The sequence below is a fragment of the Hippopotamus amphibius genome, chromosome 6 (assembly GCF_030028045.1).
Source record: "Hippopotamus amphibius kiboko isolate mHipAmp2 chromosome 6, mHipAmp2.hap2, whole genome shotgun sequence".
Classification (NCBI taxonomy): Eukaryota; Metazoa; Chordata; class Mammalia; order Artiodactyla; family Hippopotamidae; genus Hippopotamus; species Hippopotamus amphibius.
In genome coordinates this window covers 6358184-6384734 of record NC_080191.1, presented here as the reverse complement: position 1 = coordinate 6384734, position 26551 = coordinate 6358184, and the positions used below count along the sequence as shown (strand labels likewise).

The following is a 26551-nucleotide window of genomic DNA, read 5'->3' as shown; positions in this document are numbered from 1 at the left end:
ATACCACAGTTCTGATCTGCACTGTCTTGCCTAATTCTGTCGGTCTCTCAATGTGAATCTTCTGCCCCTCACATTTTATTAGCACTAGGTTATTCTTTATGAAGCATCGACAAAGGATCTACTATGGAGTATGACAGAGCTACTAAATTCTGTCTGTCTGTCCCCAGTGAGGTTTTTGTGCCATTTTCTTCTTAAGCAAAAAACAAATAAATTAACCCACTGCCCTAAGGATCTATTTTTTTCTTTCCGTAATTTTTTTTATATATATAAATTTATTTATTTATTTTATTGGCTGTGTTGGGTCTTTGTTGCTGCTCACGGGCTTTCTCTAGTTGCAGCAAGCAGGGGCTACTCTTCGTTGTGGTGCATGGGCTTCCCATTGCGGTGGCCTTTCCTGTTGCAGGGCACAGGCTCTAGGCGTGTGGGCTTCAGTAGTTGCAGCATATGGGCTCAATAGTTGTGGCTCATGGGCTTAGATGCTCCGTGGCATGTGGTATCTTCCCGGGGCAGGGCTCGAACCCGAGTCCCCTGCATTGGGAGGCGGATTCTTACCCACTGCGCCACCTAGGAAGTCCTCTTTCCGCAATTCTTGATAAAGCTTCTACGTAGTCAAATGATAATATATTAATTTCATTCTGTAGAAAACCAGGGAGATACATTTATGTGTAGAAACAACCACTGAAATAATAGTGGCATTTCACGCACAAAAACAAGTTCAAAGCTGGCCAAATCCCTAATGTAGCCATAGTGATACAAATAGACTATATAACACTAAAATTTAGACTTAGCAAAGAAATTGATGAGTCCGTGAAAGTTATCTAAAATAATTATGCAGTTACAAATATGGCAGCCGTTAGTCATTGCCCATCCAATGTCTGTATCAGCTTCTCTCCTTATTCACAGAATTATGATTTTGATTGGAGAAGCAATGGACCAAAACGCACACATAAATTGGCCTAAGGCGAATTATGGCTATCCTTGTTTGCCTTTGGCAAACACTTGCTTTTTAAGCTTCCTTTGTAATTATTAGTGGCTCTATGACCAAGTTATAAACAATGAGATGCAAGGGGGAGAGTGAAAAGAAGCTTCTAAAAATTATCAATATTATTATTTCCTTTTACAGATAAACGAGACAGGTATAGCTGTTATCATTGTTCTGCCCTGCCTGCAGACTCAGTACCGTGATGCCTGGCTCTGTGACACGCGGGATGGTGGGGAGTAAAGGTACAAACAACCAGTCGGTGCTTAAGACAACACTTAAGTCCTTAGGGGCTGAGGTTCTGATGAACGAGTGTTCAATCACTGCTGGTGAACAGCACTGTTAACCACTAAACAAAGCAACCCTGTTTTAAAACATGATACATTTAATGGAACTTAAAATGAAATAATAACGTATATAAATAAACTTTCTTCAAAAAGTCTTATATTTTCCTTTATGTTTTCTAATGTATTTAGGTTGTGATTTTTGTCAAACGTTCTATGTAGTCCCAATAAATACTTCTGTTATGATTGTTTTAACGGTATCATCCTGAACAATGAATAAAATTCTATGTAGCTCAACCGAATTCCAGTTGAACAGATTCACGACCACACGTCAGTACTGACTGACAGACTTTGGAAAACTTTTATCACATTTTCCATATGAAGTAAATAGCAATATGTACTTCCTTGTCATAGTAATACATATATGTGAAACTTAGAACACCACTCAAATAACATAACAATTAAATGGGATATTTAGGCAGAGTGCTGAGCTTATATCTTGGTTTCTGGTAAACATTCAATAATAGCTATTATGAACACGCATTCCTCATGAGATATATATATGTATGTAAAATAAACCGATGTACTTTGGGAATAATGCAATAAAAAATTCAATACACCTTTTAAAATATATACACGTACATTTCAGAATGGCACGATTTAAACGTCCTGCCCACAGGTTTGAGATTTTCACACTAGCATCATAGGTCAGGAGTGTGGCTGGGTGTCAAAGGAGAAGTGCTGAGACGCTATTTACAGCACAATGCAGGGTAAATGCCTGGTAAGCGCCCATCTTTCCAGGGACTTCTGATGCTACTGGTCGTTCTAAAGATATGCTCAGGAGATATGCATCTGCAAGATTGTTTTCTGTTTCCTCTTTCTTAAAGAGCTGCAAAGTAAAATCATCGTCTAGAAAAAGCCAGGTACTAATATAGTACAGAGAGTCCCCAAACAAAGAAGCAGTGAACGGCTTCCGCCGCTGGAGTCCAAATGAAAATGATTAGCCTTATGGAAATGTGGATGAGTTATGAATGCTGACCAGCATTTACTCAGGCTTCAGTTTATTGAAATCACTCCAACTAATAACATATGACCAAAGAAAATTTTAGTTCTGAAATATAAAGCATATGACAAAGGCTCTCAATGTAAGCATTTCTATCATTGAAATAACATAACATGGTGAATAGTGACCATAACATAGTGACTAGCTGTTGGCTAAAGCTGCCTGCAGCTCAGCTGGATACATTTTACTCATTTCATACACAGTTTTATATGTATATATAGCATTTTATTTACTTCAACAGGCAACTGTATATTTTTTCACTTTTTGCTTGTAAACTCTTTATTAAGTGTTTATATCATTGTAATATTGCAAAAATGTTTTTCCACCCCAGGACATATGTATTGTTTTTGTATGCTTGTTTGTTTTTCTAATGAGAAGTTCCTTTAGTTTACTAACAGCTGTCTGTAGTTCTCCAGAAACAAACACCTCCATCTCTGATTGTGACTCAAATGACTGCTGGCTGATAACTCTCACTCATGATGTTGGCATCACCCCTCAGAGGCCCCAGTTATTTCTATATCCCTCAGGTGAGTGCTCCTCACACGTGACGACGACCAAGTTCGACAGCTCCGGCTAATCTGTTTGACAGTCTAGCTGTTCATCGCCTCCTCCAGCTGCTGCTTGTCTACGCAGCTTGACCAGAAGCCAGCGGAGGGGCCTCCCTGGTGTTAGCACCAATAATCACTACACAGACGTCCGGCAAAGAGGCAGGGCGCAGCCAGATAAAGAACAGGATGCCAATGTGAATTTCAGATTTAAAAAATTAATATAGTTATGTTCCATGCAATGATTGGGACACACTTATACTAAAACAAAATATTGTTTATCTGAAATCAGACTTAGCTGAACACCCTTTATATCTGTGCACTAATCTGGCAGTCCAAGCCAGCATCCTCTTGGTGCCAGAATGGTGCTGGGCTCCATTCTCCTCCCCAACCCTGAACGTGCCTGGCTCTGGCTTTTGCCCGCCCCGATTCTCACGTAGACTCTGATGAAAACCCTCTTTTGTCCACTCTTTGCTCTCACTCTCCCTTGAACCATGGGGCTCAAGCCAAGTCCAAGGAGCCATTCTGTCCTTTCTCCTTTTCTCTCATCTATGGTTTTATTACATATGTGACTTTATTACATATGTAAGAATAGGTTTTGATATTAAGGGAATTAAGTGGACTCCTGGTCAACAATTAATCTCTAACAAATATTAAGTTTAGGAATGGTTTTACATTTAGAGTATATTTCTTAATAAATTTCCTCACATAAATTATTCCTAATCTATAAACCAATTTTAAATGAAATCCATCATGTCAGGCATTTTACATCTTACTCTATTTATTGCATCATTTCTCATCAGAAACCTTTTAGTTTTAATGTTATTCCATGGCAGAGTATCTTATTAGAGTGGCAAAGATAAAGTTCTTTTTGAGATAAAGTAATTACAGCGATTGTAGGGGAAAAAATCATCCACAGTTCTTGGTTGCAGTAATCTCCTGGCTTCTGATTCATTTTAAGACTAATAAACTGAGTGCAAACAAAAAGATGTTAATAGTGGATAACTCAGGTTACCTAGAGTTTGTACTGGAGGGATTAAAAATTTGTAACTTGATCAGAACTGAAGTGTCCTAGAGCTGTAAGTTTACAACGTGAGTTCAGCAGTTGCTTCAATGTGTTTCTCGCAGAAAATCAAAAGTTTTCTTCACTTGAAGAAACGACAATAAGAGCTAAAGGTTTCTGGATATTTATTATGTGCCAGGCACTGTTCTAAATGCTTTAATGAGTTAAATTATTTAATCATCACAATAACTTTAATGAAATTTTTACTTTCAATTGATGACAAGGAAATTGAGACATAAAGAAGCTAAGCAGCTTGCCCCAAGTCATACAGCCAATAAGTAACAGAACCAGAATTCAAATCCAGAACATCTGATGCACAAAAGGACCACAGAGGCCATTCTCTCCAGGTCTTTGTTCCCAGGCAATTCAGAGCCCAACGCAGTATTCCAAGGCAGAACACTAGGTGCTGCGTGCACTCTCACCTCACTTCTACATCCTTTCTACCTTGTAATTGTTTTTAGAGTCAATAAATTATTTTACTCATAAACACCCTTACTATATTTTAAGCCTGTGTCCTATTAGAGAAAGTAGTTTCTTCCTATCACAGAAGCTTTGTTTTCCACAGGAGATACAATCCCTTAGACTGTGAGCAACGGCTGGAGTGTGATGGGAGGAAGGGACGGGACATCTCATCCACAAGGCAGGAGAGAACACTGCTGGGACTCAGGGGGCAGAAGCCCGCAGGGCTCAGGAGGAGGAACCCCTGCCCCTGGGACAGAACCCTCGTCATCGGCATTGCATCTAACTGAATTTCACCAGCCCAGACAACATTTTTAGTAAGTCATACAGTCTCTGGTCGTCTTCTGTTTATATACGTTGGTGCTGGGAAATCTTTGAGAGCTGGAGCTAAGAGCCACATCTGACTATATATATCTTGCTTCCTTACCAGAAGGCCCACTCTTCACCCCACACACTTATAACTTCACAGGACAGACGGTAGAAGGAACCATGCCTGTTGACATTCCAACCTTGAATTTGGCAGGATTCAAGGAGAAAAGGAGAGGGAAAAGCATATTTAAGCCTCTTGGTGCTGATTCCTTTTCCAATATGCATTCCTTCTTTAATTTCTAGTTCTTCTAAAAACAGTGTATAGTCTCCACCTCTTGCAAAACCTTATTTTTTCTGTCACTTTTCTGGATTTAAAAAAAGGCTCCGAGCATATGATTTACTCACCATTTGATTCTCCGCACTTCCTGTCTAATGAGGGAAACAGTGATGACATAGGTTATTTTAAATCATTCATTTTATTGTTCAGGAACACAATCAGAAATGTAAACGCCTGGACAGAGTGACATCCCTCTGTGTTCAACCCAGTGCCATTTCTGTGTGGACCAATGTGGACCATCTTTGAACAGGCAATTGAAAACTGGCTGCCTGCCATGTTTCTCCAATCAGTAGCTGTTCACTATTTTCCAGTGAGTGTCCATTTTTCTAAAGGCTACTTCGGTTGATGGAAACCCTGGTCAGGGTCACCATGAATTAAAGAAGATTATTTGATTTGGAGACAGAAGAAAACCCGGTGTTTCCTTAAACTGATTCTCAACGTACCCTCAAGGTCAGGCCCAAACTTCAGACCTCAGTTTCCCTGGCCTAACACCACAGCAGAAATGGCTGTCCATCTTTCTCGTCAATGTATTATGAGCTTCACATTAAATATGAAAAATTCCAACAATTCAACCTTAGAGCGTTACGTATAAGAGGCGGCTCATTACCTGGCATGTAAAACTTAAGTAGTGTTGAGGAAGTGTTGGGATTACGAATAAATCCCCGACAACAGAAAATAATTAGGAAGTTACTGTTAAGACTCATGAAAAGAATGGGACTTATTGCAGACTGATTTCTTCTGACCAGAGAAAATAAAATTATGTTTTAAAAATTAACCCAAGTGGCTAAGTAGGTTCCAAGTTCTCTCCTTGTGTATAAAGAGCTCCTTGCAGAAGCTCAGGTAAACCACAATCTGTTCCCTGTAACTAGTCAGCTACACAAGATCTTATTTCTTTTTTTTTCCTGACCAGAGAAAATTGTGTAAGTTGTAGATCTTTATAAAGTTTGGGAAAAATTAAACCTAAGAGCTGTCTATTCTCTGCTTAGAAACCTTTGCTCTTAGCAAAGTTCAGCACCTGCTCCTCACTGCCAAGTCTTAACTTGCAGACCAACTGCCAGGGTGATTAGTTAGCTGCTCCACAGAGATATTGTTTGAAGGTACTACCGAGTGTGTATTTTTTGTTATTAATAAAAAAATGAAATGCCTGGTCTATTCATTTGCTGGGTACCAGTTACACTACCTCTAGTAACTGTACTAAAACTCTGGATTAAATAAATAATCTTTAAATCATCTTTGATTCCATTTTCTTTAAATCCTCAAGCATATTTTTTTCTAAGAGCATTTTTGAATGATATTTTAAATATAAGGGAAATGGTTGAATAGAACATTTATTAGCAGATTTGTATAGCAAGGAATCTCTCCTAAAATAGGTCAAGGCTTTGGAGAAACACAGAACAGACTTTTCACTCCTGGCACCCACATTTTTTAACCATGTAACTTTGGGCTCATTACTTAATTTCCTGGCGTCTCTTTGTTAAACACACTGGATAATGACATCTACGTTTCAGGTCTGTCATGAGAATTAGAGAAAAATACAAGTACCAGAATATAAATGTAAGGAAGGAAGTCCATACATTGTGGCAAAACAATCATAATTTCTATGACTAATATTATTATAAAATGCCAAATAGAATTTCTAAAGTTTGTGGAGCTATTGAATCAATGTGTGAATGTTCAAATACAGATGCCATCCGCTATGGGCAAGGCACCACTTGAGGTGCTGGAACTAAGCCAGGGACCCAGATCGACAAGTTATCAGATCTCATGAGGCTTACAAACTCTTGAAATACAGAGAGATAGACGACTGCGTAGAGTGTAGGACAGAAATTTAATGGTATCTGTAATAATGTAGTTGAAGTTTTGGCCTGTCAGGGGAGGCAATGATGAGAGGAAAGTCAGGTAGTTCTAGAAAAACTTAAGGAGTGGTCAACAATGTACAGCATAAAAAATAATGTAGGGAGAATAAAAGTCTGAATTTAATAATCAAATGCGGAGCAGTTATGGGAACTGACCATGTCCGGGGTGGTCATGAGCGTTGGCATCTGAGATGTGGCAGAGCTGAGACCACTGGATGGATGAGATCATCCCTCCAAGGAAGCACCTGTCCAGGTGAGCAGGGTGACCTGGCTTCATCATGGAGCTCTGTGATGAACAGGGTGCGCGTGGAGGTGCTTTTGCTTCTCTAAAAGGAGTCAGCCAAAGACTGGATTGTGTCATCGTGAAGTATGTATAAGTGAGTGTATGTCTTTGTATATACACATGAAGTAAGTACACGTGAATAGTAGTAATAGTAATGATACTAAAATAAGAATATAAAGCATTTAAGATTTCTAAGTATTTATGTTCCAGCTACCGTTCAAAGTGTTTTTCATATATTAACGAATTTTCACAACAAATAAGAAATAGATACCATTATCTCAGTTAACAGATGTCTGCAAGCTGACATACGTAGGAAGAAGCGAAGTGGAGATTCTAACCCACGCGGCCCGGCTCCAGAGTCACCGCTTTAAGCTGACACCGTAATGTCTCTCAACTATACCTCACTGGAACCGAATGCCTACTGCATGCTAAGCACCTAACATTAGTATATCATTTAACCCCGACAACACTCTGGTTTGGTACATTTAGACAGATGCTTCAGGTTGTATTTTCCCTTTTGTTTTCTATTGTCCCCCCATGAAATATATTTTTAAGTCAGAAGTTTCACATAAAATTCCCCATTTGTGGTTTCTCTTGAGTAAATAAAAGGTTGGTCGCCTCCCCCCCACTCATTCACGAATGGCAGGAGCTGCCTCCTGTGTGCAGGCCTTGGCCTCTGCTACCCCCCCGGGTCCTCGCCGTGCCCCACTGCCTGCATCAGCCTTGAGTTTTAAACCACCTGTCTGATCACCAGGGCTACGTGGGGACATGAGCCTTAGGGTAAACATGTCTGTGCAGTAAAGAGGAGGAGACGGCAGAGCGTAGACGGTGAGATCACACAGCCTGGTTCAGCCCCTCGTCCACCACTTACAAGTTCTTGTTTTCTTAATCTCTTTAAGCCTCATTTTTCTCACATTTAAAATAGGGTTACTAATAGTACTTAACTAAGAGTGTCATGAAATAATTAAATGAGAGAGTGCACGACAAGAATGAAGCTTGGAGTTCAATAATACTTTTGTATTGCTGTTTTTTATTCAGAGCCATTGGAAGTTGAAGCAACCAGGACTGGAGTACAGATCAGAGGAACAGAAGAGGCTCTGGACTGCACTGTGAAAGGCTCGTGGCAGAGGAGTGAATGAGGTAGAAGGAAAACTGTGGGAATTTAGGACAGCATGTTTCCCAGACAGAAGCACTGTCCAACGACACCCAGAAAAAGATCTACTCCAGTGGGTCAGGACAGACCTAGTCAGCCATTACGGATTGGTCTTCCCCAGCGGATCTGCCCATGTAGCTGAAACGTTGTATGGTGATGAAATGCTGAATTATGTTGTTGAGTAATTCCGCCATTTCCCCAGGCTTGAGTCAGAGATCCACACCTTCCCCTTTACTCAGTACAGCCTTCAGGTTTTTCACAGAGCTCCCTTACATCCAGGCTGCCAGCCCCCCGCCCCCTCAGCTCCTCACCTATGAACCCTATAAACAGGTGATTAATCAACTTCTTTGCCTTCAATATGTCACCAGCCTCAATTCCAGTGACAAACCGTTACAGTGCCAAGAAATAGTCCTAAAACATCATTTTATACGTGGTCTTCGTTTGTAACGCTTTGCCTTTGTCCCTGTTGCCTGCAGAACAGAATCTAAATGCTCTAGCCTTCATTGGGGCCTGATGTGGTAACAGGGCTGCTGCTCTACACTTCAGCCCCTTATCACCTGCAAAATTCTTTGTCCTTTTGCACCTTCTGGGCTGTGCTGTCAGCACTGAGCTGACCAGAATGCTCTCTGCTCCCCTACACACATTTGCATCCGTACCACATTTAGCCAAATGCTACACAACTATCACGCTGAAGCCATGAACTGCCGTGCCTGTGTTTTATGTCAGGGGTCGGATGGCAACCCTTTTCTCTAAAGGGCCAGAGAGTAAACACGTCCGGCTTTGCAGCCCATCCAGTCTGTGTCACAATTACTCAACCCTGACCTAGGGCACGAGACCAGCACAGACAACATGCACAGACAACATGCACAGACATGGGCGGGGCCGTGTTCCGACAACATTTTATTATGACACTGGAATTTCAATTTCATGTCATGTTCATGGGTCACACAATATTACTCTTCTGATGTTTCCCAACCACTTAAAAATGTAAACAACATTCTCAGGTTGCTGACTGTACAAAACAAGCAGAGGCCACAACACATCGTGCTTTCCAATCCTGTTTTATATGCATACTGGTCCTTGATCCACAACTTTCCTTTTCATTTTTTTACTGAGGTATAACTTACCTCAAGTGCACCAATCTTAAACGAATAGCCCAAAATTTTCGACATACGCATGCACATACAACAATGTTCCTATTCCGCAGATGGAAATATGAAACATCTCCAGGATCTTAGAAGGATGCTTCCTGGCTTCTTCTAAAAGACATCTCCAACCGCTGTTTGATATAAAAGCAGCCTCTATATTTCCTTTCAATAGGTCTGCATTAAAGAAATATGGGCGCAATGACCCTGTACTACCTAAACTTTTACAGAGCAGTATATTTTTAAATGAAACTTCAGATACCATTAACCACTACAACCAGACAGAAGTCAAATTTTCAGGAATGAGCGATATCTGATTAGAAACCCTGAAAGGCAACTCTGGAAATACACATGCATCTTTCAGGCCAGTGTCTGCCCACGCCGCATCTCCTTACCTGGGCCAAGGTGAGCGTTGCTTGTTGGCAGGTGCCGCACTGCACCCTCAGCTTTCCTGGCTGCACTCTCTGACAGGGGCCTTTGCAATAGACATAAAAGCTGTTGTAGGTTGGTCTACCTGCTGGAAAAAAAGAAAAAAAAAAAAAAAAGCAGAGGAAGTAGCCAATTATGCTGAATCCAAATTGAGACAAATTTTAAAACTAACTACTCAGGAACATTTTGAAACATTAGTGGGATAAATATTTCAACGAATATACAACAGTTTAATTTATTGGATTAGCCAATAAGTGCCTCCGGTTTTTAAGCAAAAATAAAAGACACATTTTTTATTTTCACCAAGTACTTTATTGCATAACATATTCACCCTTTTGTTCCACCACCTTCTGCCATTTTTCAGGCAACTTTGTTAATTCCATCTTCCCAAAACGTTTTATCTTTTTAAGCAAAGAATTGTTTCAGGTGCCTTTTACAGTCTTCCAGGGAATTGAAATTTTTTCTATTAAGGCAATTTTGTAAAGACCTAAATAAATGGAAATCCAAATTCACCAATGTTTGGTGAATACAGCAGACGAATCAGAACTTCCCAGCCAAGCTGTCACAGTTTTTGCCTGGTCATCAGAGAAACATGGAAGATTATGCGTTTTCTGTGGACTAATTCTGGACGCTTTTTGTCGAGCGCTGCTTTCAGTTGGTCTAATTGAGAGCAGTACTTGTTGTAATTAACCGTTTGGTTTTCTGGAAGGAGCTCATAATAGGGGACTCCCTTCCAATCCCACCACATACACAACATCACCTTCTTTGGATGAAGACCGGCCTGTGATGTGGTTGATGGTGGTTCATTTTACTTGCCCCACAATCTCTTCTGTTCCACATTATTGTACGGTATCCATTTTTCATTGCCTATCAAAATTTGTTTTAAAAACAGCACATTTTCATTATGTTTAAGTAGAGAATCCCATGCGGAAATACTGTCAAGAAGGTTTGTTTTGCTTATGTAGAACCCAAATAGCAAAGCGATTAACATAACCAAGCTGGTGCAAATGATTTTCAACACTTGATTTGGATATTTTGAGTATGTCGGCTATCTCCCGCGTGGTATAACATTGATTGTTCTCAATTAATGTCTCAATTAGATTGCTATCAACCTCAACTGGTCTACCCAACTGTGGAGCGTCATCCAATGAGAAATCTCCAGCATGAAATTTTGCAAACCACTTTTGACATGTTTCATCAGTCACAGCAACTTGTCTAGACACTGCACAAATCTTTTTTTGTGTTTCAGTTATGTTTTTACCTGTCTGGAAATAATAAAGCATAATATGCCTAAAATGTTGTTTTTCTTCTTCCTTCTTCAATATTAAAATGGCTTCACAAAATGTCACCAATTTTGATGTCTTTTTTTTAAATGCACGCTGATATGGCTGCTGTCACATACAATCTAACAAAATTGTTTTGAATGAAGTTAAAGACAACTACGAGCTACTAAAGCCATCAAAAACAAACGAACCTTTTGGCCAAAGCCAATCGACAATCTACTTTTATGCTAAAAAATAGTGACAATCTTTTCTTCTTCTTGATAACAGCCCTGTGACTTATTCAGCAAAATAGCAGGCTGCTGCCGAGACAGCTGGCCAAGGGTATTTGCAACACAGGGAAATTAAACGCACACTTGGCTGCTGAAGTTTTTAAAAGGACAAGAATGTAAGACCCTTGAAATTTTAGAGACCGCTGCTCCTGAATTTTATTTCATGCGTCTGTACCCAGTTTTCAAGGCTCCAGATTTTTCCTCTTAAAATCATATCTACAGGGACAAACTGTCCCATTTCTCATCATATGAGTGATATGATCACAGTTTGCTGAGACTTTCCACACAAAGTCACACATAAAGTAAAACAAAAGCCCTGAGAGGTTTAGTAGACTTAGCAATTGTGTGCAGAAATGGGTTCTTTGCAATTCATGAGTGTCCTCTACCTAGACAAATGCTATTCAAATAATCATTTTCAAGAGCAAAAACTGCACAAAAAAATTGACAAACATCTCTGATAATTTCTCTCAAATGTCACCATACAGGAAAATATTAGCCTGTAAATCAGGGGAATCTTTTTTAATTGTTTCACAATTCTACATCTATAAAGAACTAACTTTATTCAGACACACGTGGCAGTAAAATAACCAAATTCCAAGTTTCTAAAATTACTAAATAGTTCTTTTAATTCTTACTTTACTTCTTAATGGGTGGGGGTAACATGAAAGGTCATGGTGTAAAGATTTGTTTAAAATTTTACTAGTATCATCAAGAACATCTAGAAATAATGAACAGTAAGTATGTTTGATCTTATGAGCAAAAGCCTTCAGACTTTCGAATGCATATGGTTCATTAAAAACAATTAGTACAAAAATAATGAGAAAACAGAAAAGATCCTCAAGTCTTATGCAACTCCATTTGCTTTGCTAATTTACAAAAAGTGCCTCTGCAGACATATTTAACTGTCATTTGTTTAGCCACCTTTACTAACATTGTAGGTGACAATACTTTGTAAAATGTAAAGCACAATAAAGATGTCAAGCTTTATAATTTTATCATGTACTGGTAAAATATTTTGTAATTATTAATTTCCAGAGATTAAAATTGAGTTTCAATGTGAAAGGGAAGATGAATTACAAATGTATATTTGTATTGATAAGAAACTATGATTTTCTGACACTTCTTTGCAGCTTTAGTGCCTTAATTTGAAAGATATCCAAGTCTATAAATATCACACTGTTATTAGCAAATATAATAATTACATAAAATATATTCTAAAGGTTTTATGTATATCATAAATGCAACAGATAGAACCACATATTGAAGTTATAGAAATACCATAATAACTGACAGAAGATCACAAGAACTCTGACAATTTTAACGTGTACTCTTGACGAACTTAGTGAAGGAGATAGGAGCCTTTATCATTAAAACTTGTATCAACAATATGAACAAAGTCAATTCCCAATTTTTATAACCTACTGTAAAGGTTAAACAAAAAAAGGGAGGGGAGAGGAAGAGAAAGACCAGAAAAAGAAACACTTACAAAAGGGAACCAGGGTTGCAGAGACACTAGCATTGTTGAAAGAGCACTTTAGCAATGACTTGACAATAGTAAAGGAAGCATCCCAGAAACTGCAGAAATTAAATGACTCTTCTCTCTCCCTTAGGGCAATAGCAATGTTTGCAATATTGTTTCAGCTAATGATAGAGCCAGGCAGAATCTGAAGACTGGGACACCCACCTCTGTGTGCTACAACCTTCACCAAAGTCCTTGAAAAGTTAGTCAGAAAATACTGCATGCCCTTGCCCTTGCCCTGGAAGCATACAAGATGACATGCAATTTATTATACAGTGCTTCCCAGAGCCAGTGCAAGCTGGGGATTAATAGCCAGTCTAAGGAAGATCAAGGTCGGGCCAGTCTTGGCTACGGCACATTTCAAGCTGTTGGTTCTACTTGGTCAAGCAGCTGGGGCTTCTGGCAAATCTTGAGAGCCCCTTTTCAGGATGGCTTCCCCAGCTAGTTGGCTACATCACACTATTTCAAGTTGGCAAGCTCCTCTGCGTCATGCTGAGGTCTGGAGTGCATAGGACAGGAATAAGCACAATCCTGACCACCTTCTGGGCAACGTTCCCATCAGCCTGATAGAAGGGTCTCAGGTACAAACTCTTAAAAATGGAGCCATAACTCCTAAAGGAACAAGCAAGGCAATAGGAAGAATGACCCCCCCAAAAACTTTCCTCTATGGATGTAGTGTCTCCAGTCAATAACATGAATCTTCCCCTTCTTAAACTTCTGTTTGGATCTTAAAATTCTTTTTCTCTCCTAATCAACTCTTCCATATTGCAACCCATTCACTGCCCAAAATAATCAAAGCAGCTTGTGTTTGTGTTATAGGTTTCCCTCTTTTTATATGTTTTCAAACCTAGAGAAATATTTCAAAAATCTTACAAATTATAACCTTCCTTTTAAACACTGACTGTGAACATTTTGCCAAATTTTGAGTGCACCCTCTGTGTGTGTTTGTGTGTGTATACATTTACATATATATACATACACTACACATATATACTTTTTTGGTTGAATGATTTTTGATTAAGTTGCAGACATGATGCTACTTCACCCCTAACTCCTCCAACATCCTAAAAATAAGAACTTTCTTCATCTAAAGCAATAGAGCTTTTTGAGTGATCTGGTTATTTCGGCTGTTCTATTCATAGACTGATCAGGTATATTTTAAGTGTACCTTACAGAGCAGTACAGTGGCTTGAAAGCTGTTGAAAGGTGTCAAGCCAGAATATCAGGGAATCTTTAGTCAGACCGTTTTAGGGGATGCCAAGTTAAGCACGTGCTCTTGCTGCAGGACTTTGCAGACTCTGAAGACAGGAAGTACAGAGCATAGTACATCCCCAACTTTATCAGACTTCTGGAGTCTTCCTTTTATGGAGCATCTTATGCAAATGTAGTTCTCAGAAAAAAATTTGGAGGAAGGATTCAACCCATTGTGTAGGGCTTGACCTACAGCAAGCCCAACTGCTAAAGTTTATAACCACAGACTTATTCGACGCCCTACTGAAGAGCCTGCTTACAATTAAGTTCTCCCCTCCATTGATAAACTTAGATAATTATTTTATCATGAACCAGAAGGATTAGTCTACTAATGTAATGATTTTACAAAGCATATTCATTTCATTCAGACGTTCAATTTTTCTCCTGGATGGAAGTTAAAGGCACATTAGTGTGCACACCCTTTTAAAGTGCGGGGCACTATGTTCATTCAAAGCATCCATACAGCTTCCTTAGCTTTATGGTTTTATCATTATCTTTAGGTTTTCTTTTCCACTTTTTCTGGTTAACATAATCCTCCCTCAAGTCTTTTCTTTTCTCTCATTCTCTTTTCTTGTCTTCTTGGTCCAAAAAATTACCAAAAGCATTAAACATATTCACCACATATGAAGTAAAGCCCCTATTCAAAAAGAATGTATATCATTTGCTCTGGCTTTTTGAAAAACCAGCATAATATGCAGAGTTTCCATTTTTAATGTATTTTAGGTAATGTGCTTACAGCCTGAAGACATTTTCATAAGGTAAATGAATACTTAAGAAAACTCATTCTGATTCTCATGAAAACTTTTCATTGACCTCAGAAGTTTCCATCACTGGTTGTCACAGAGAATCAAGAGTTTAATCACGGGGATTATTTGTTTTCTAGGAGAGAAGTGAATGAGATTTAACATATTTTATACCTAGGTAAAATAATGTTCAGTACCAATATACTAAAAAGCAGAAGGAAGACAACAGATTTAAAATTATTTTTATCACATAGCTTATTAAAACATTAAGTGGAACAAGCTGGCCGTGAGAACCTTCTGTGGCCATGGAAGTGTGCTCCATCTGCACTCTCCCATACAATAGCCATCAGCTACGAGAGCCTATGGAGAAGCTGGAGAGGAACTGTTAAGAAACCACTCTTCTTAAAAGATTGCTTTAAGTAATTTATATTAGCATAGCCGTATGTGGGTAGGAACTACTAAATTGGACAGCACAGAAAAGAATAAGTAACAATTATGTGTCTTGTCTCCTCTCTCCCTGCCTTGTCACTCGGTTAACAATACTAAAGAAGATTCTTCTGTCACCCTGAGAAGTCCAGGAGCCGGCTGTTATGTGTATTAATATGAAAACATGTCGGCTGGAGAGAAGGGGAAGGGGCAAGGTTTGAACTTGAGGCACTGTGAGGCAGGACAGAGATGAGCGGAGCCATGGGTACCTTGTAGTGTCAGAGGCAGAACAGGGCTTCTCTCCACCCCTTCCTCCAGCACGTCCCCCCTCCCTACACCAACCGGGGAACTGCTCAGCCTCCACCCATCTCCACTGCCATCAACATCTTTAAAATCTGACCCATATGTTCAAGATCCAGTTGGAACGGCACCTCCTATAAAAATCCTTCCGTTGATTTTCCCCAAAATAAAAGTTATTTCCCTAAATAATTACATCTAAGAGTACGAAAGGGTCCAGCTTAGTCTTGTCACCTTTAAACAGTTGTCCTAACATCAGGAAACCAGCATCTAAGAAGGAGGAGTCCCTGGACTGAAGCATCTTTCACAGCCTTCATCCAACTTCTCCAGCATTGCCTGGTCTGACACTTAGTATTTTCAGCTTCTGCCCTCCTGCCTCCTTCTGATTATAGCTTAGTTCTTGTATTTTAAATATTGAGGATATTATTGCTGTCTGCACCACTTAGCTTCATTGATCAGCTCTAACCTGCCAGGTACCCTCAGTTTACCCCTTCCTCTAGCAGCTTAGGGAGTAACCTCAGTTCTGTTTGACTCCAAGTCCACTAAGGAACAGACCCGTGGCCAGAGTTTCTGAACCAGTGACCTTGATCCTGTGATAAGGAACTGGGGCACAGAGAATCTTCTTTCCTTAACGTATACCAGAATTCTTGCTCTTATATTTTGGGACAGTGGTCCTTCAGCCTGTGTTTGACCACATTTGCTGGAATATATGACACATGAACAAAACAAATATATATTAAAGTAACAAAGTCAGTACCACCTCTGAAGTCCAGCAAGCTCATCTTTGCACAACGCATTTTTCCTTATAGTGGCCTGATTCTATCCATTAGTTCTAGTTTGAACAATGTGTATTGAATTAATTAGTCGAAGGCAGTTCCATGTGAAATCCATGCAATGCATCCTCCTGGAATCACCTCTTCTGTATGAAACCTGCTTTGCATGGAGATCACGTGCACTCCAATCTAATGTAAACTGGAAAAAGAATTTCACCCACATTCACTATGTACTGTCCCACCTTTCTTACTGTTACAGCCTCCCTGCATGTAACACTGCACCCTGTTTCATGTGTTCCAAATGACTATGACAGTTCCTTGAACTTAGTAAACATCCAATAAATGTTTGCCAAGTCAATAAATTCTCCCATATTTTAAATGATGTGAAAGTTGTAGCAGATAGCATGAGAGCAAAACTCATATTAAATATTATAAATTATAGCCATGATTACCAAATATTTAGAACATCTTTCCACCAGCCAAACTTACTGGATTAATTTCATACATCCCTCAAAATACTAGCATATCACATTTTAAATAAATAATATTATCTTAAGATCACTAATGACTAGTATGATAAATAAAAGTAAAACAAAAACAGAATACTTAAAAAGTTTAGATAGAATTTAGTATAATTGAATATTTGGTGAAAAAAAATTTGTATTCTGAAAATTTATAAGTAGAACTACTTTAAAGGAGGACAGTTATTACACATAAACACTTTTATTTCAATCCTTATCCAATGGGTTACTACACCCCACTGAATCCAGCTACACCAGTCCACGCTTTTAACAAGCCTCATCTTACCTCCTGTAGAGTAACCAAGGTAATGCTGCATTATAAATAACTTCCAATTATATAACCATCCACCCAGTGTACACACTTTTAAAACATGTTCAGCAATCTCTAAGGAGACTCTGCCCTTAAAGTTATAACTTAATTCTCAATTTTTGTGCTAGAGTTCTTTCAATTAATGTAACTGCAACATAATTCTATCTAGTGAGGCAAAAACTGCTGATTAAAGACAATGCCTTTGCCTAGGTTTTGTTGCTGTTGTTGCCAATTTATTTTTTCATGGTTCATTTTAAAAGTAATAACCAAACTTCCATTGCCAAGACAAAAATGTAGAGTGAAGCATAATTTAAGGAATAGGTTTAAATAAATAACCAGGTTTGAAGCCAACGCAGTCACTCATTCTTCCCAGAAATGAACTCCAGCAGGGGCTGGTTAAGGTGGGTGCCCAGAAAGTCTCTGCTCTTCAAAGTGCTGAGTGAATGTCCACAACTCAAATTTAGATGGAAGGAACTACTGATGCTGCAGACGACTGTGTACAGTTTCCTCAGAATGTAATCTCTGTAGTCCAGGATGTGTCCATCTAGGTCCGGCCCAAGCCTTGCCTCGTCACCTTCAGCAAATCAATTGACCCTCAATGCTGTTTTCTTACCTGCAAGATGGAGATGATAACAGTACCTAACTCACAGGGTTCTGTGAGAATTTTTCAAAGGATAACACAGGTGAAGCACTCAGCCCGGTATCTGATACGTGTTAGCTATTCTTATTTGCTGTCAAAAAAATATGGAACTTGACTTTTTCCCAGGTACTCATACCTGAGAGCACTTCATCCTTCTGCTTCCTCAGGTGACCGTTTTCCTGCTTTTATAAATGTTGATTCTTACACACTATTTCCATCTTAAACCTACCTCTAAATTTTTAGAGATATCTGAGGTCTAATTCTTTTTAAAATTGCTTCAAAACCAACCAAGTCCTTTACAATGAAACATTTACTAATATTATGGAATATAAGCCGTAATGGAAAGCCCTTGAGTTGATTTAAATTTCCTAGAGCCACAAGTCTTTCCATGAGTCACTGCGGTTATGTAAGCAGTACAGGTGGACTGTAGAAAAATTAGGAATGACACTAGTAAACGATGATATGGATCCCATCTAGTGGATAATATTTTCAAGCTGGCTAACGCACTCGAAAAAATTATTTCCAAAATAAGAACTGTTTTTTATTGCGTGGTGTGTAAAATGGTGCTGAAGGGGATTCAAAATGGATTCCAAAATTTCGTTTTAGTGGCAGACTTGCTCACACTGGTGCTTATTCTTCTCTGAAAAATAAGCACGATCATCACCACTTCATAAATGAGGAAACACAAGCTCAAGGAGGTGGAGTGCCATCCCCAAGGCAGCCATGCGGTAGTCAGACGTTTGAATATAAGTCTTCCTGATTACAAAGCCTATTCTTTCCCCTCGACCACGTGATAATAACCTTGATAGGGTGCTGATTATTACTAAATACTGTGGGGGATTGATTCGATGGCTGTCCAAGTGGCACTCGAACACAGGTTGGCAATTAAGGATGGTTGCCCGCAATCACTAACTGCTTCAGCATCAATCTCCCCACCCCACTTCCCTCCTTCAATCAGCACTAAAGGTTTCACGGAAATTTCCATTAATGTTTTACAGCACTGGCGTTCAGCAAGAATATGCAGATATAGCAATTATCAATAAAGAAAGGTAAATCTCATTTTTAAGAGGTAGCACATGTTCTAAAATTGTAAGTTATACCAAGAAATGGTAATCTATGGCATAACATTAGTGTCAATAGAATTTCTTATTTATTTTTATAGATGTGATACCTTTCTTGATATTTTAAAAATGATTTTAAAACCTCCTTATTTAAATGTTCTAAGTGTTAGTGAAACCTATAAAGAAAATGAACACCCAGAGAAATGGCATCAGAGAATAACAAGCCAGGTGTGACCCTCCCCCTCCCACATTCTTGATCTTATTTCATTTACAGTAGCCAATATCGGCAGTTAGATATAAATATTTCATTTAACTATAGTATTTCCAATCGTCACTATTACTATTAAATATACTCTTACAAATTCCAATGTCTTACATACCCTATTTTGCCTGTATCAAATGATAAGGCAAAGTACATAATGTTAATAAATCTGATCTTTCCCAGGATTGATTTCAAAAAGTCTTTGGTGGTAATGGAGATTCATAAAGTCTCTACTACTCCTTAAAATATCAGAAAAAATTAGTTTTCTTCAGGGACATGGTGATTAGTTAGAAATGAAAGATGATGTCATCATGCTGAGAAGAGAATACAGGATTATTGTCTTCTCTTAATCAAGGCTGATCATGCTATGCGTTATGTATGCTTCTGAAAGTACACATCAGAATCACTCTGGCCAAAGCACTCTTCCCAGTTGCTCCAGGACCCTAGGCCCACAACGGTCACCTTCACAAGTTCCCAACTCAAAAGGCCCCTGAGGACCCATCTAAGTCCTAGTGGCATGGCCCAGCGCAGGGGCCACCTCTCTCCTATGAGCTTCCTGTTTGTATCACACGGAAGCACCTCATCGCCTGTAGTGGCTTCATATGTTTACATCAGATCCTAAGCCCCTAAGGGCAGGGTTTATGTACCACCCCCACTTTCGACCTAGAATAGTGTCCTCCATGGAGATACTACTGCTCTTCATTGATCAAATATTTGAGAAGCTAGTGAGATTAGTTTAACTAAGGTTAACTCACTATCGTTATATTGTTAAAGCACAGGAGCTCATTGGGCTTGTGCCACAGGCTACAGGAATGTGTCTGCTGCCTTCTGACATTGCCTCATCCCAGAGAAGAAGAAAATCTTGCTCTCAGAATGCTACAGGAGCCAGCCCGTGCTTCTCACCACCTCTGTAAAAGAAAAGCTACATTTAGGGAAATTTAGAAGAGAAAAAAAAATTACTTACTAGCCATCAATAGAGAAAATGAAGAAATCAATGTATAATTTCCTAGGAAAGATCTAGCTTTCTAAGCTTATTTAAATCTTGTCTGCCTAAGAAGCCACGTTGCTTGTGGGGCGGGGCGGGGGGGGAAGAATTGTGAAAAGGAAGCAGAATGTAGGTTATAAGGAAACAACGAGTATTACGAATCTATCAAGATTCTTTCTATCGATGACATTAATGACAAATAAAAAACAAAAATATCACTATGTGCTTGACATTCTAGTCACATGTGAGAAAATCATAGGCCATAGCCAAGACAGCCTTCACCTTAACGGTTTTATAATCTAGGAATAACTCTTACGTGGGTTCTCACAGACCTTAAGGGGTATCTGACAAGTGTGTAAACAGCAGGGAAGACTCCTAGTATTCTGAGAAGAGTGAAGAATAAACCCAAAGAGGGGGGATAAGAATATGCACTTCTGATACAGAGGCTGTTATCTCGAAAGCTTTTTGATTTTCAGTTCCTGAAATGGTCCAGCTGCACACGCCCACGATTCTGCGTCCTGTCCACGTGCATCTACGCGCACATCCTCGGAAGACAGAGGAAGACACCTGCCCGGTCAGTGCTGCTGAGCATCACCCCGCCCAGACAGCCCCCCGCACCTCCAATGAGAGCTGCCCTCAGGTCTCAGCCATCACAGCACACACACACCTCACGGACATCATGAGGAGAAACCTCAGAAACCCCTGAAAAAGGGTGTGCATGACACAAACCGTCCGTTAACTAAGAGAAGGAAAGCTCAGGGGTGCAGACAACTGAGCGCGCAGAGTCTGTGGCTTCCAGCTCTGTTCACACTGTGTTTCAGCCTTGTTGTCTGGAACCTTGGTACCTCGGGGATCCTAGGTGTCAGCTGGCTTGATGCACAGAATCTCGGTTCCCCTAGACAGCCAAGTCAGAGACCTGGTTTGCCGCCTCTCAGCCGTGCCTTCCAACCCCCCACTAAATCTCAGGAGGCGACTTCAGAAACGCTTCCAGGTTTCTTCTCCCACCTCTTTCCAAGGGTCCCGTGCTGACTTAGGCCCTTTTTAGCATCCAAGAGCCTCCCAAGAATCCTCCCTTCCTCTACCTTCCTCTCTTCCCGAGCGAGAAACTTCCAAACTGGTAAGAGAATTCTCTTTAAAGACACATTGTGCCACCTACGTAAACAGAACAAAGCAAAGGCTGGTCCTGGCTTTCGTTCACCCAGAGCGGCATTTTCACACTGGAGGCTGAAGATGTGCCTCCAGGCTGGAGGCCAAAGAACGTCCGGCAAGGGACTTTTTATTAAAGTATCGGTTCTATCTTTGTAACAAATTCATTTACACTTTGTATCTTACTGCAAAATATATTTCTATTATTTTCTATAGAAGTATTTAAAATTACTAATCATTATAAAAAGTGACAGAACTAGAATATGTACTTTATTTAGGCACTAAAAATAACCACAAAAAAAAAAATTGCTATTCATAGCTGAAACTCTTTATCACAGCCCCTCATGATTTTCTTCCCAGCCAAGCTACCAAACTCAATTACACTGGCCTATGTAGTATCAAAACCAAAAAACATTTGTGATTTACACACCTGGCATCCTCAGGCCTCCACACCTGCTTCTGGCCTGGGACCAATTCCTTTCAGGAGGAACGCCCAGTCACCTTTAAAGTCTGTGTCAAGGGTCAAATGTTCCCAAGTTCTTGAGAAGCCTTGCCTTGCCTTCCCCCGGCAACAGGCAGAGTGAGTGTCCATTCCTTACAGCTTCAGCACTTGGTTCATTTGGCCTGTACGTTTGTAATGAGGTTTATGTTAAGTACATGTCTACTTGCTTGTGGAATCCAGTTTTCCAAGGATGAGGACCCTACCTTTCCCACCTTTATGTCTTAGAGCTTGGCCAGGCACTAGGGAATCAATAGTACTTAGCCTAGTGACTGGTTCATAGGAGGGACACAAGAGAAGCATATTAATCTGCCTGCTGAAATCTTTCCACTTCCCTTAAATGTTTAGTTTTCGGGCTCTTCTCCTCCCCCGATCTGGTCACTGACGGCAGACTCGCCCACATCAGTGCGTGCCCCTCCCTCTACCTCTAAACAACTGTGAACTTCATCGTCATTTCTCCCTTCTGTACAAAAGCCCTCAATCCCTAATTTACATATGCATGCCAACAGCTGCAAATTAGATGAACATCTTGAGTTACAATTAATTCTATATATTAGAAATACTTAAGAAAATTATGTGATAAAAACTTATTTAGCGTTTTCATTCTATTATTATAAATGAAATTTCCTCAAGAATCATAAACACAGAAAAAAATCTTTTTAAAGCAGCACCAGTTTCACTCATGCGATTGTTAAACCAACTCCTTGAGACTTTTTATATGATTCTCTGGTACCAACATTTTCTAAAATAGTTACTCACATGTTAGAAACAATTTATTTTCTGACATATAGGTAAATACACAATGTCTTCATGTGCACCAGGTAATAACAGTACATCAGGTGTTTCTAAACGCAGATGTGTCATCTACAGTCCCTGTGAGTTTCCCTCTCCTTTCTTTCCCCTCTTCTCCTCTGGACTCAAGTAATTTCCTAGCAGGTCATCCTGCCTGTATACTCTCCATAACTTATCTCCAAATTGCTTTCATATTAATTTTCCTAAAGTAAATCTTCGATCATATTCTTCTTAAATGTCTCCTCATTGCCTCTTGGATGAGATTCAAACACATCTGCTTAATAAATTTAGCTCCTCCATCATTTGCATGAAAGTGACCATTTTATCCTTACCTTCCCCTACTCCTCTCTACTGCAAGCTAAACTGGGCCCTCACAAGACACACCCTTTCCCACCTCTATCAGAATAGTTATCTGAAACTTCAAAATAAGGCAAAAAATGTAGGCAGCAAGTCCTTATGATATCATGGGGACAAAAGCCATCCAAAGACTCTCTAGAACAGCGCTGTACAATAGAACCTTCTGCAATGTTGGAAATGTTCAATCTGTGCTGCTGCCCACATGCGGCGACTGAGTACAGGAAGTGTGGCTGGTGCAACTGAGATGCCAATTTTTAAAATGTTCTATACATTTATTTGCTTAAATGTAAATAGCCAGTTGTAGCCACATGGGGGATGCATTCATTGTTTCATATTTATTGAAGGTCCCAGACTTAGTGAAGTTACTTGTCATTGATGGATTTTTGTCCAGTAGATATGCAAATAATTTCTGTTCTGAGAAACAGATAACCTCAAATACACATGGTTTGTTGGACATTTCTATAGACACATAGATAGGAAAATAGATGGATCCTTAATTTCTAAAGTGCTCTTTGAACTGGTTATAATACTGTATTATGTCCCTCATTAATTAATGAATTAAATAAAATCTTTAATATGTGTTCATTTTATATTTGATGGAGAGTCACGATATTACCTTTTGTAAACTGTACTTTAACACCTTCTTATTTTTAGGGAAAGAGAAGATTGTAAAAGTCTTAACAGGGGCCATCTCTGAACAAGTACACAATAAATATTCACCTCTACTTCTTCCCCCTTGCCCCTAACAATATCTAAAAATGCATAATGTTTCTCTATTTCTACATGCCATAATTCTCCTCTCCCCCCAGTCTTCTGGGGCCCAGATGTACCACCACCTCCTCCACGAAGTCTTAGTGATTCATCCATCAAATGTAAATCTTCTGCCCCTACATTCCCATTACAGTTTATTTACATTTTTCTCTGGATACTTAAATCACTTTCTATCCCACCATATTCCATAGATATTTTTTATCAACCTTATTGCACTTTAAAATTTTGAGGGTGGATACTACATTTCACTGCCTTCTTCCTGTGTCAGTGAATAAATAGTGGCAAGTATGTGGAGGAAGTCAAGCAACTAGACTTGAAACCAACACTGTGGTAGGAGAAAGTCTTTTAGCTTGCAGAAGAGAACATCACAATATACTGACCCTAAAGTAACTTAATCTCTATGACAACACAAGGAGGAATATTCTTCCAGACCCACTAAAATGACATGCAGGTTGATAACTGTTTTTACAATGTCAGGATTCAAAAACAAAATATTTCTCAGCTTCTATTATTTGGCAGTGCTAAATGAATGTTGTCAAAAGATTAAATATAAGTTGGTTATAAATCTTCATTTCACTGCATCATGTAGGGAAGGCCACATTACAAATGCCATGTGTGTGTCACCCTAAAGAAAACAGAATCTTATTTTTAATAGTTGTAAGACTATTCAAGTTGTTTATTCTAAACATAATAGGCTTCAGATTTGAGGATGATGCCTTTGATGGCCGTCACTGAATATGTGAGTAAGGCTGAAAAGCACGGAGGACAATGAACTAGCCCTTCTGGACTCCAAATGGACAGAATGGCCTCTTCCCAATGGTTGTAGTCACCATTTGCAGGGTGCACTGTCCTTGCCTGAAAGGTCTGCCCATTTGCTAACCAGACTTTGCAAACTGACTGAAGAATCTCATTTCAGAACAGTCCTTTTTACACCCAGTTTGCCTGCCTTTTCAGGCGATGACCCGTGGTTTGATCACCTGTCCAAACCACCTGGTGGTTTGGATGTCATCTGGTTATAATCTTGTAAACAGTCTCTCTGAAGCTCTGTAGTCACCCTTTAGCTTTGAAGTCCTTCTGTTAAAAAAGCAGGCAGAAAAGCCTGATGAATACACTCGCTTACACATCGAGCTGGTCTTTACTGAATGACGAGCCCAGGATGCAAAACCATAACTGTAAGAGTCAGCAAAATCTTACTTAAAAATAAAGCTCTTCTCTTGGTTATGTATTTCAACTTTGAGAAGACCATTCTGGGGGATACAATAAGGGCTTTGGAGGAAATTAATGCTTCAATGATTAAAAAAAAACTTATTAGGTTAAATTTGAATTGCAGTAATAATCATGACCTAGAATTATACCTGGGGAAGCCTGAACTAGACAGAAAGACAGTTAGATGATAGATAGATACATAGATAGATAGATAGATGATAGATAGATGATGATAGATGATTGATAGATAGATAGATAGATAGATAGATAGATAGATAGATAGACAGACAGACAGATAGATATAGATAGATAGATAGATTTCCCTTTAGCCTCTAAGAGGAGAAAGGCCAAGGATGTGGCAGGAAGAAAATAAAAACTGAAACATCATAAACATTTACACAGGCAAAAATGGTAGCAGAGAGGAAGCTGTAGAGGAAAAGAATGACAAAGAGGATTGTCTAGAAGAAAAAGCACATACACGAATAGTCAGAGAGCCATGGAAAATAAACACGAAATTAAAAGAGAACATGCACAGTTTCAAAGAATACCATTCTCAATCTTGTGACCTCTTGGAATATTTTTACGCAATATCCGTGCTCTGTTTTCACTACTGTAATACAAGTGGGCTATTATGTCTTGACAGGGGCCCCACGTGGTGCACAAACCAAGGCCCAGGGCCTGTCATTAGTTCCCCTTTCAGCTCGTCTCGTGTTTCCATTGTTCCCTCTCCCCCTTCCTACAGCCTTTGTGTGCAGGAGGTGAGGGGCTGCAGGAAAACAAACACACACAGCAATGTATTCTCCTTTCATCTCCTTACTTCACATGCTGTGATTTCTCAGACTTGGTCCCCTAACTTAAAAAAAAGACTATCAATAAGTATAACACATCAGTTAGAGAAGTATCTACATTTCCATGGAGAAGAGAATTACTTTTAGCCTAAAAAAAAGTACTATCATGGTATGAAAATGTGCACTCAGGAAGGAGACAGAGGAATGTAGGATGCAAATCCAGCACACCCTCTTGGCAGAAGAAACAGTGGTTCCGTGTACAGCTGAAGTGCAAACACCACCCACACAACTCAAATCCAGTATCCCATCTGGGGGTGACCTGCGGTGCCCATAGCCACAGCTCCCAGACAAAGGACTGCAGTCCATGACCTTTGCAGAATCCTTTAAAGCCTTCCTAGAGGGCAGCAGGACCATGGCTGGAGGTGCCTTCCAGAACACAGAGCCGCGCCCTTCACTCCCTGATGTAGACACCGCACTGGGGAAGCCCATCCCCAGTGGGGGCATGAAGCTAGGTGGCACGTGGGGATCCCACAGGAACAGAAGGCCGGGGTGACTGGAGCTCGCTAAACAGGGGGTGGGAGGTCCTGAGTAGGACTTGCTGGGTCCTCCTGCTGAAAGGGGCCGTTGAACACAGAGTCACCCAAGTCAGGAGGCTGTTGGGACCCGTTTCTCTGTCCTGTGGTCCAGGGCATGAGGCACAGGGAGGGCCAGTGGAGTGGGTGGCGGTCAAGAGCCCTGGGGAGGGCT

At 39.8% G+C, this 26551-nt stretch overlaps 1 protein-coding gene across 3 annotated transcripts in view; it reads right to left on the bottom strand.

The window, feature by feature from the left end:
* The window catches only part of PRKN (parkin RBR E3 ubiquitin protein ligase), a 1257866-nt gene that overhangs the window by 783192 nt on the left and 448123 nt on the right, over positions 1 to 26551 (bottom strand). For 2 of the 3 annotated variants that reach the window (XM_057738154.1, XM_057738155.1), the window contains exon 5: positions 9872 to 9993. In XM_057738154.1, coding sequence (XP_057594137.1) covers positions 9872 to 9993 — 122 coding nt within the window. The remainder of the gene's footprint in view (positions 1 to 9871; positions 9994 to 26551) is intronic. The other variant, XM_057738156.1, reaches the window with a different exon arrangement.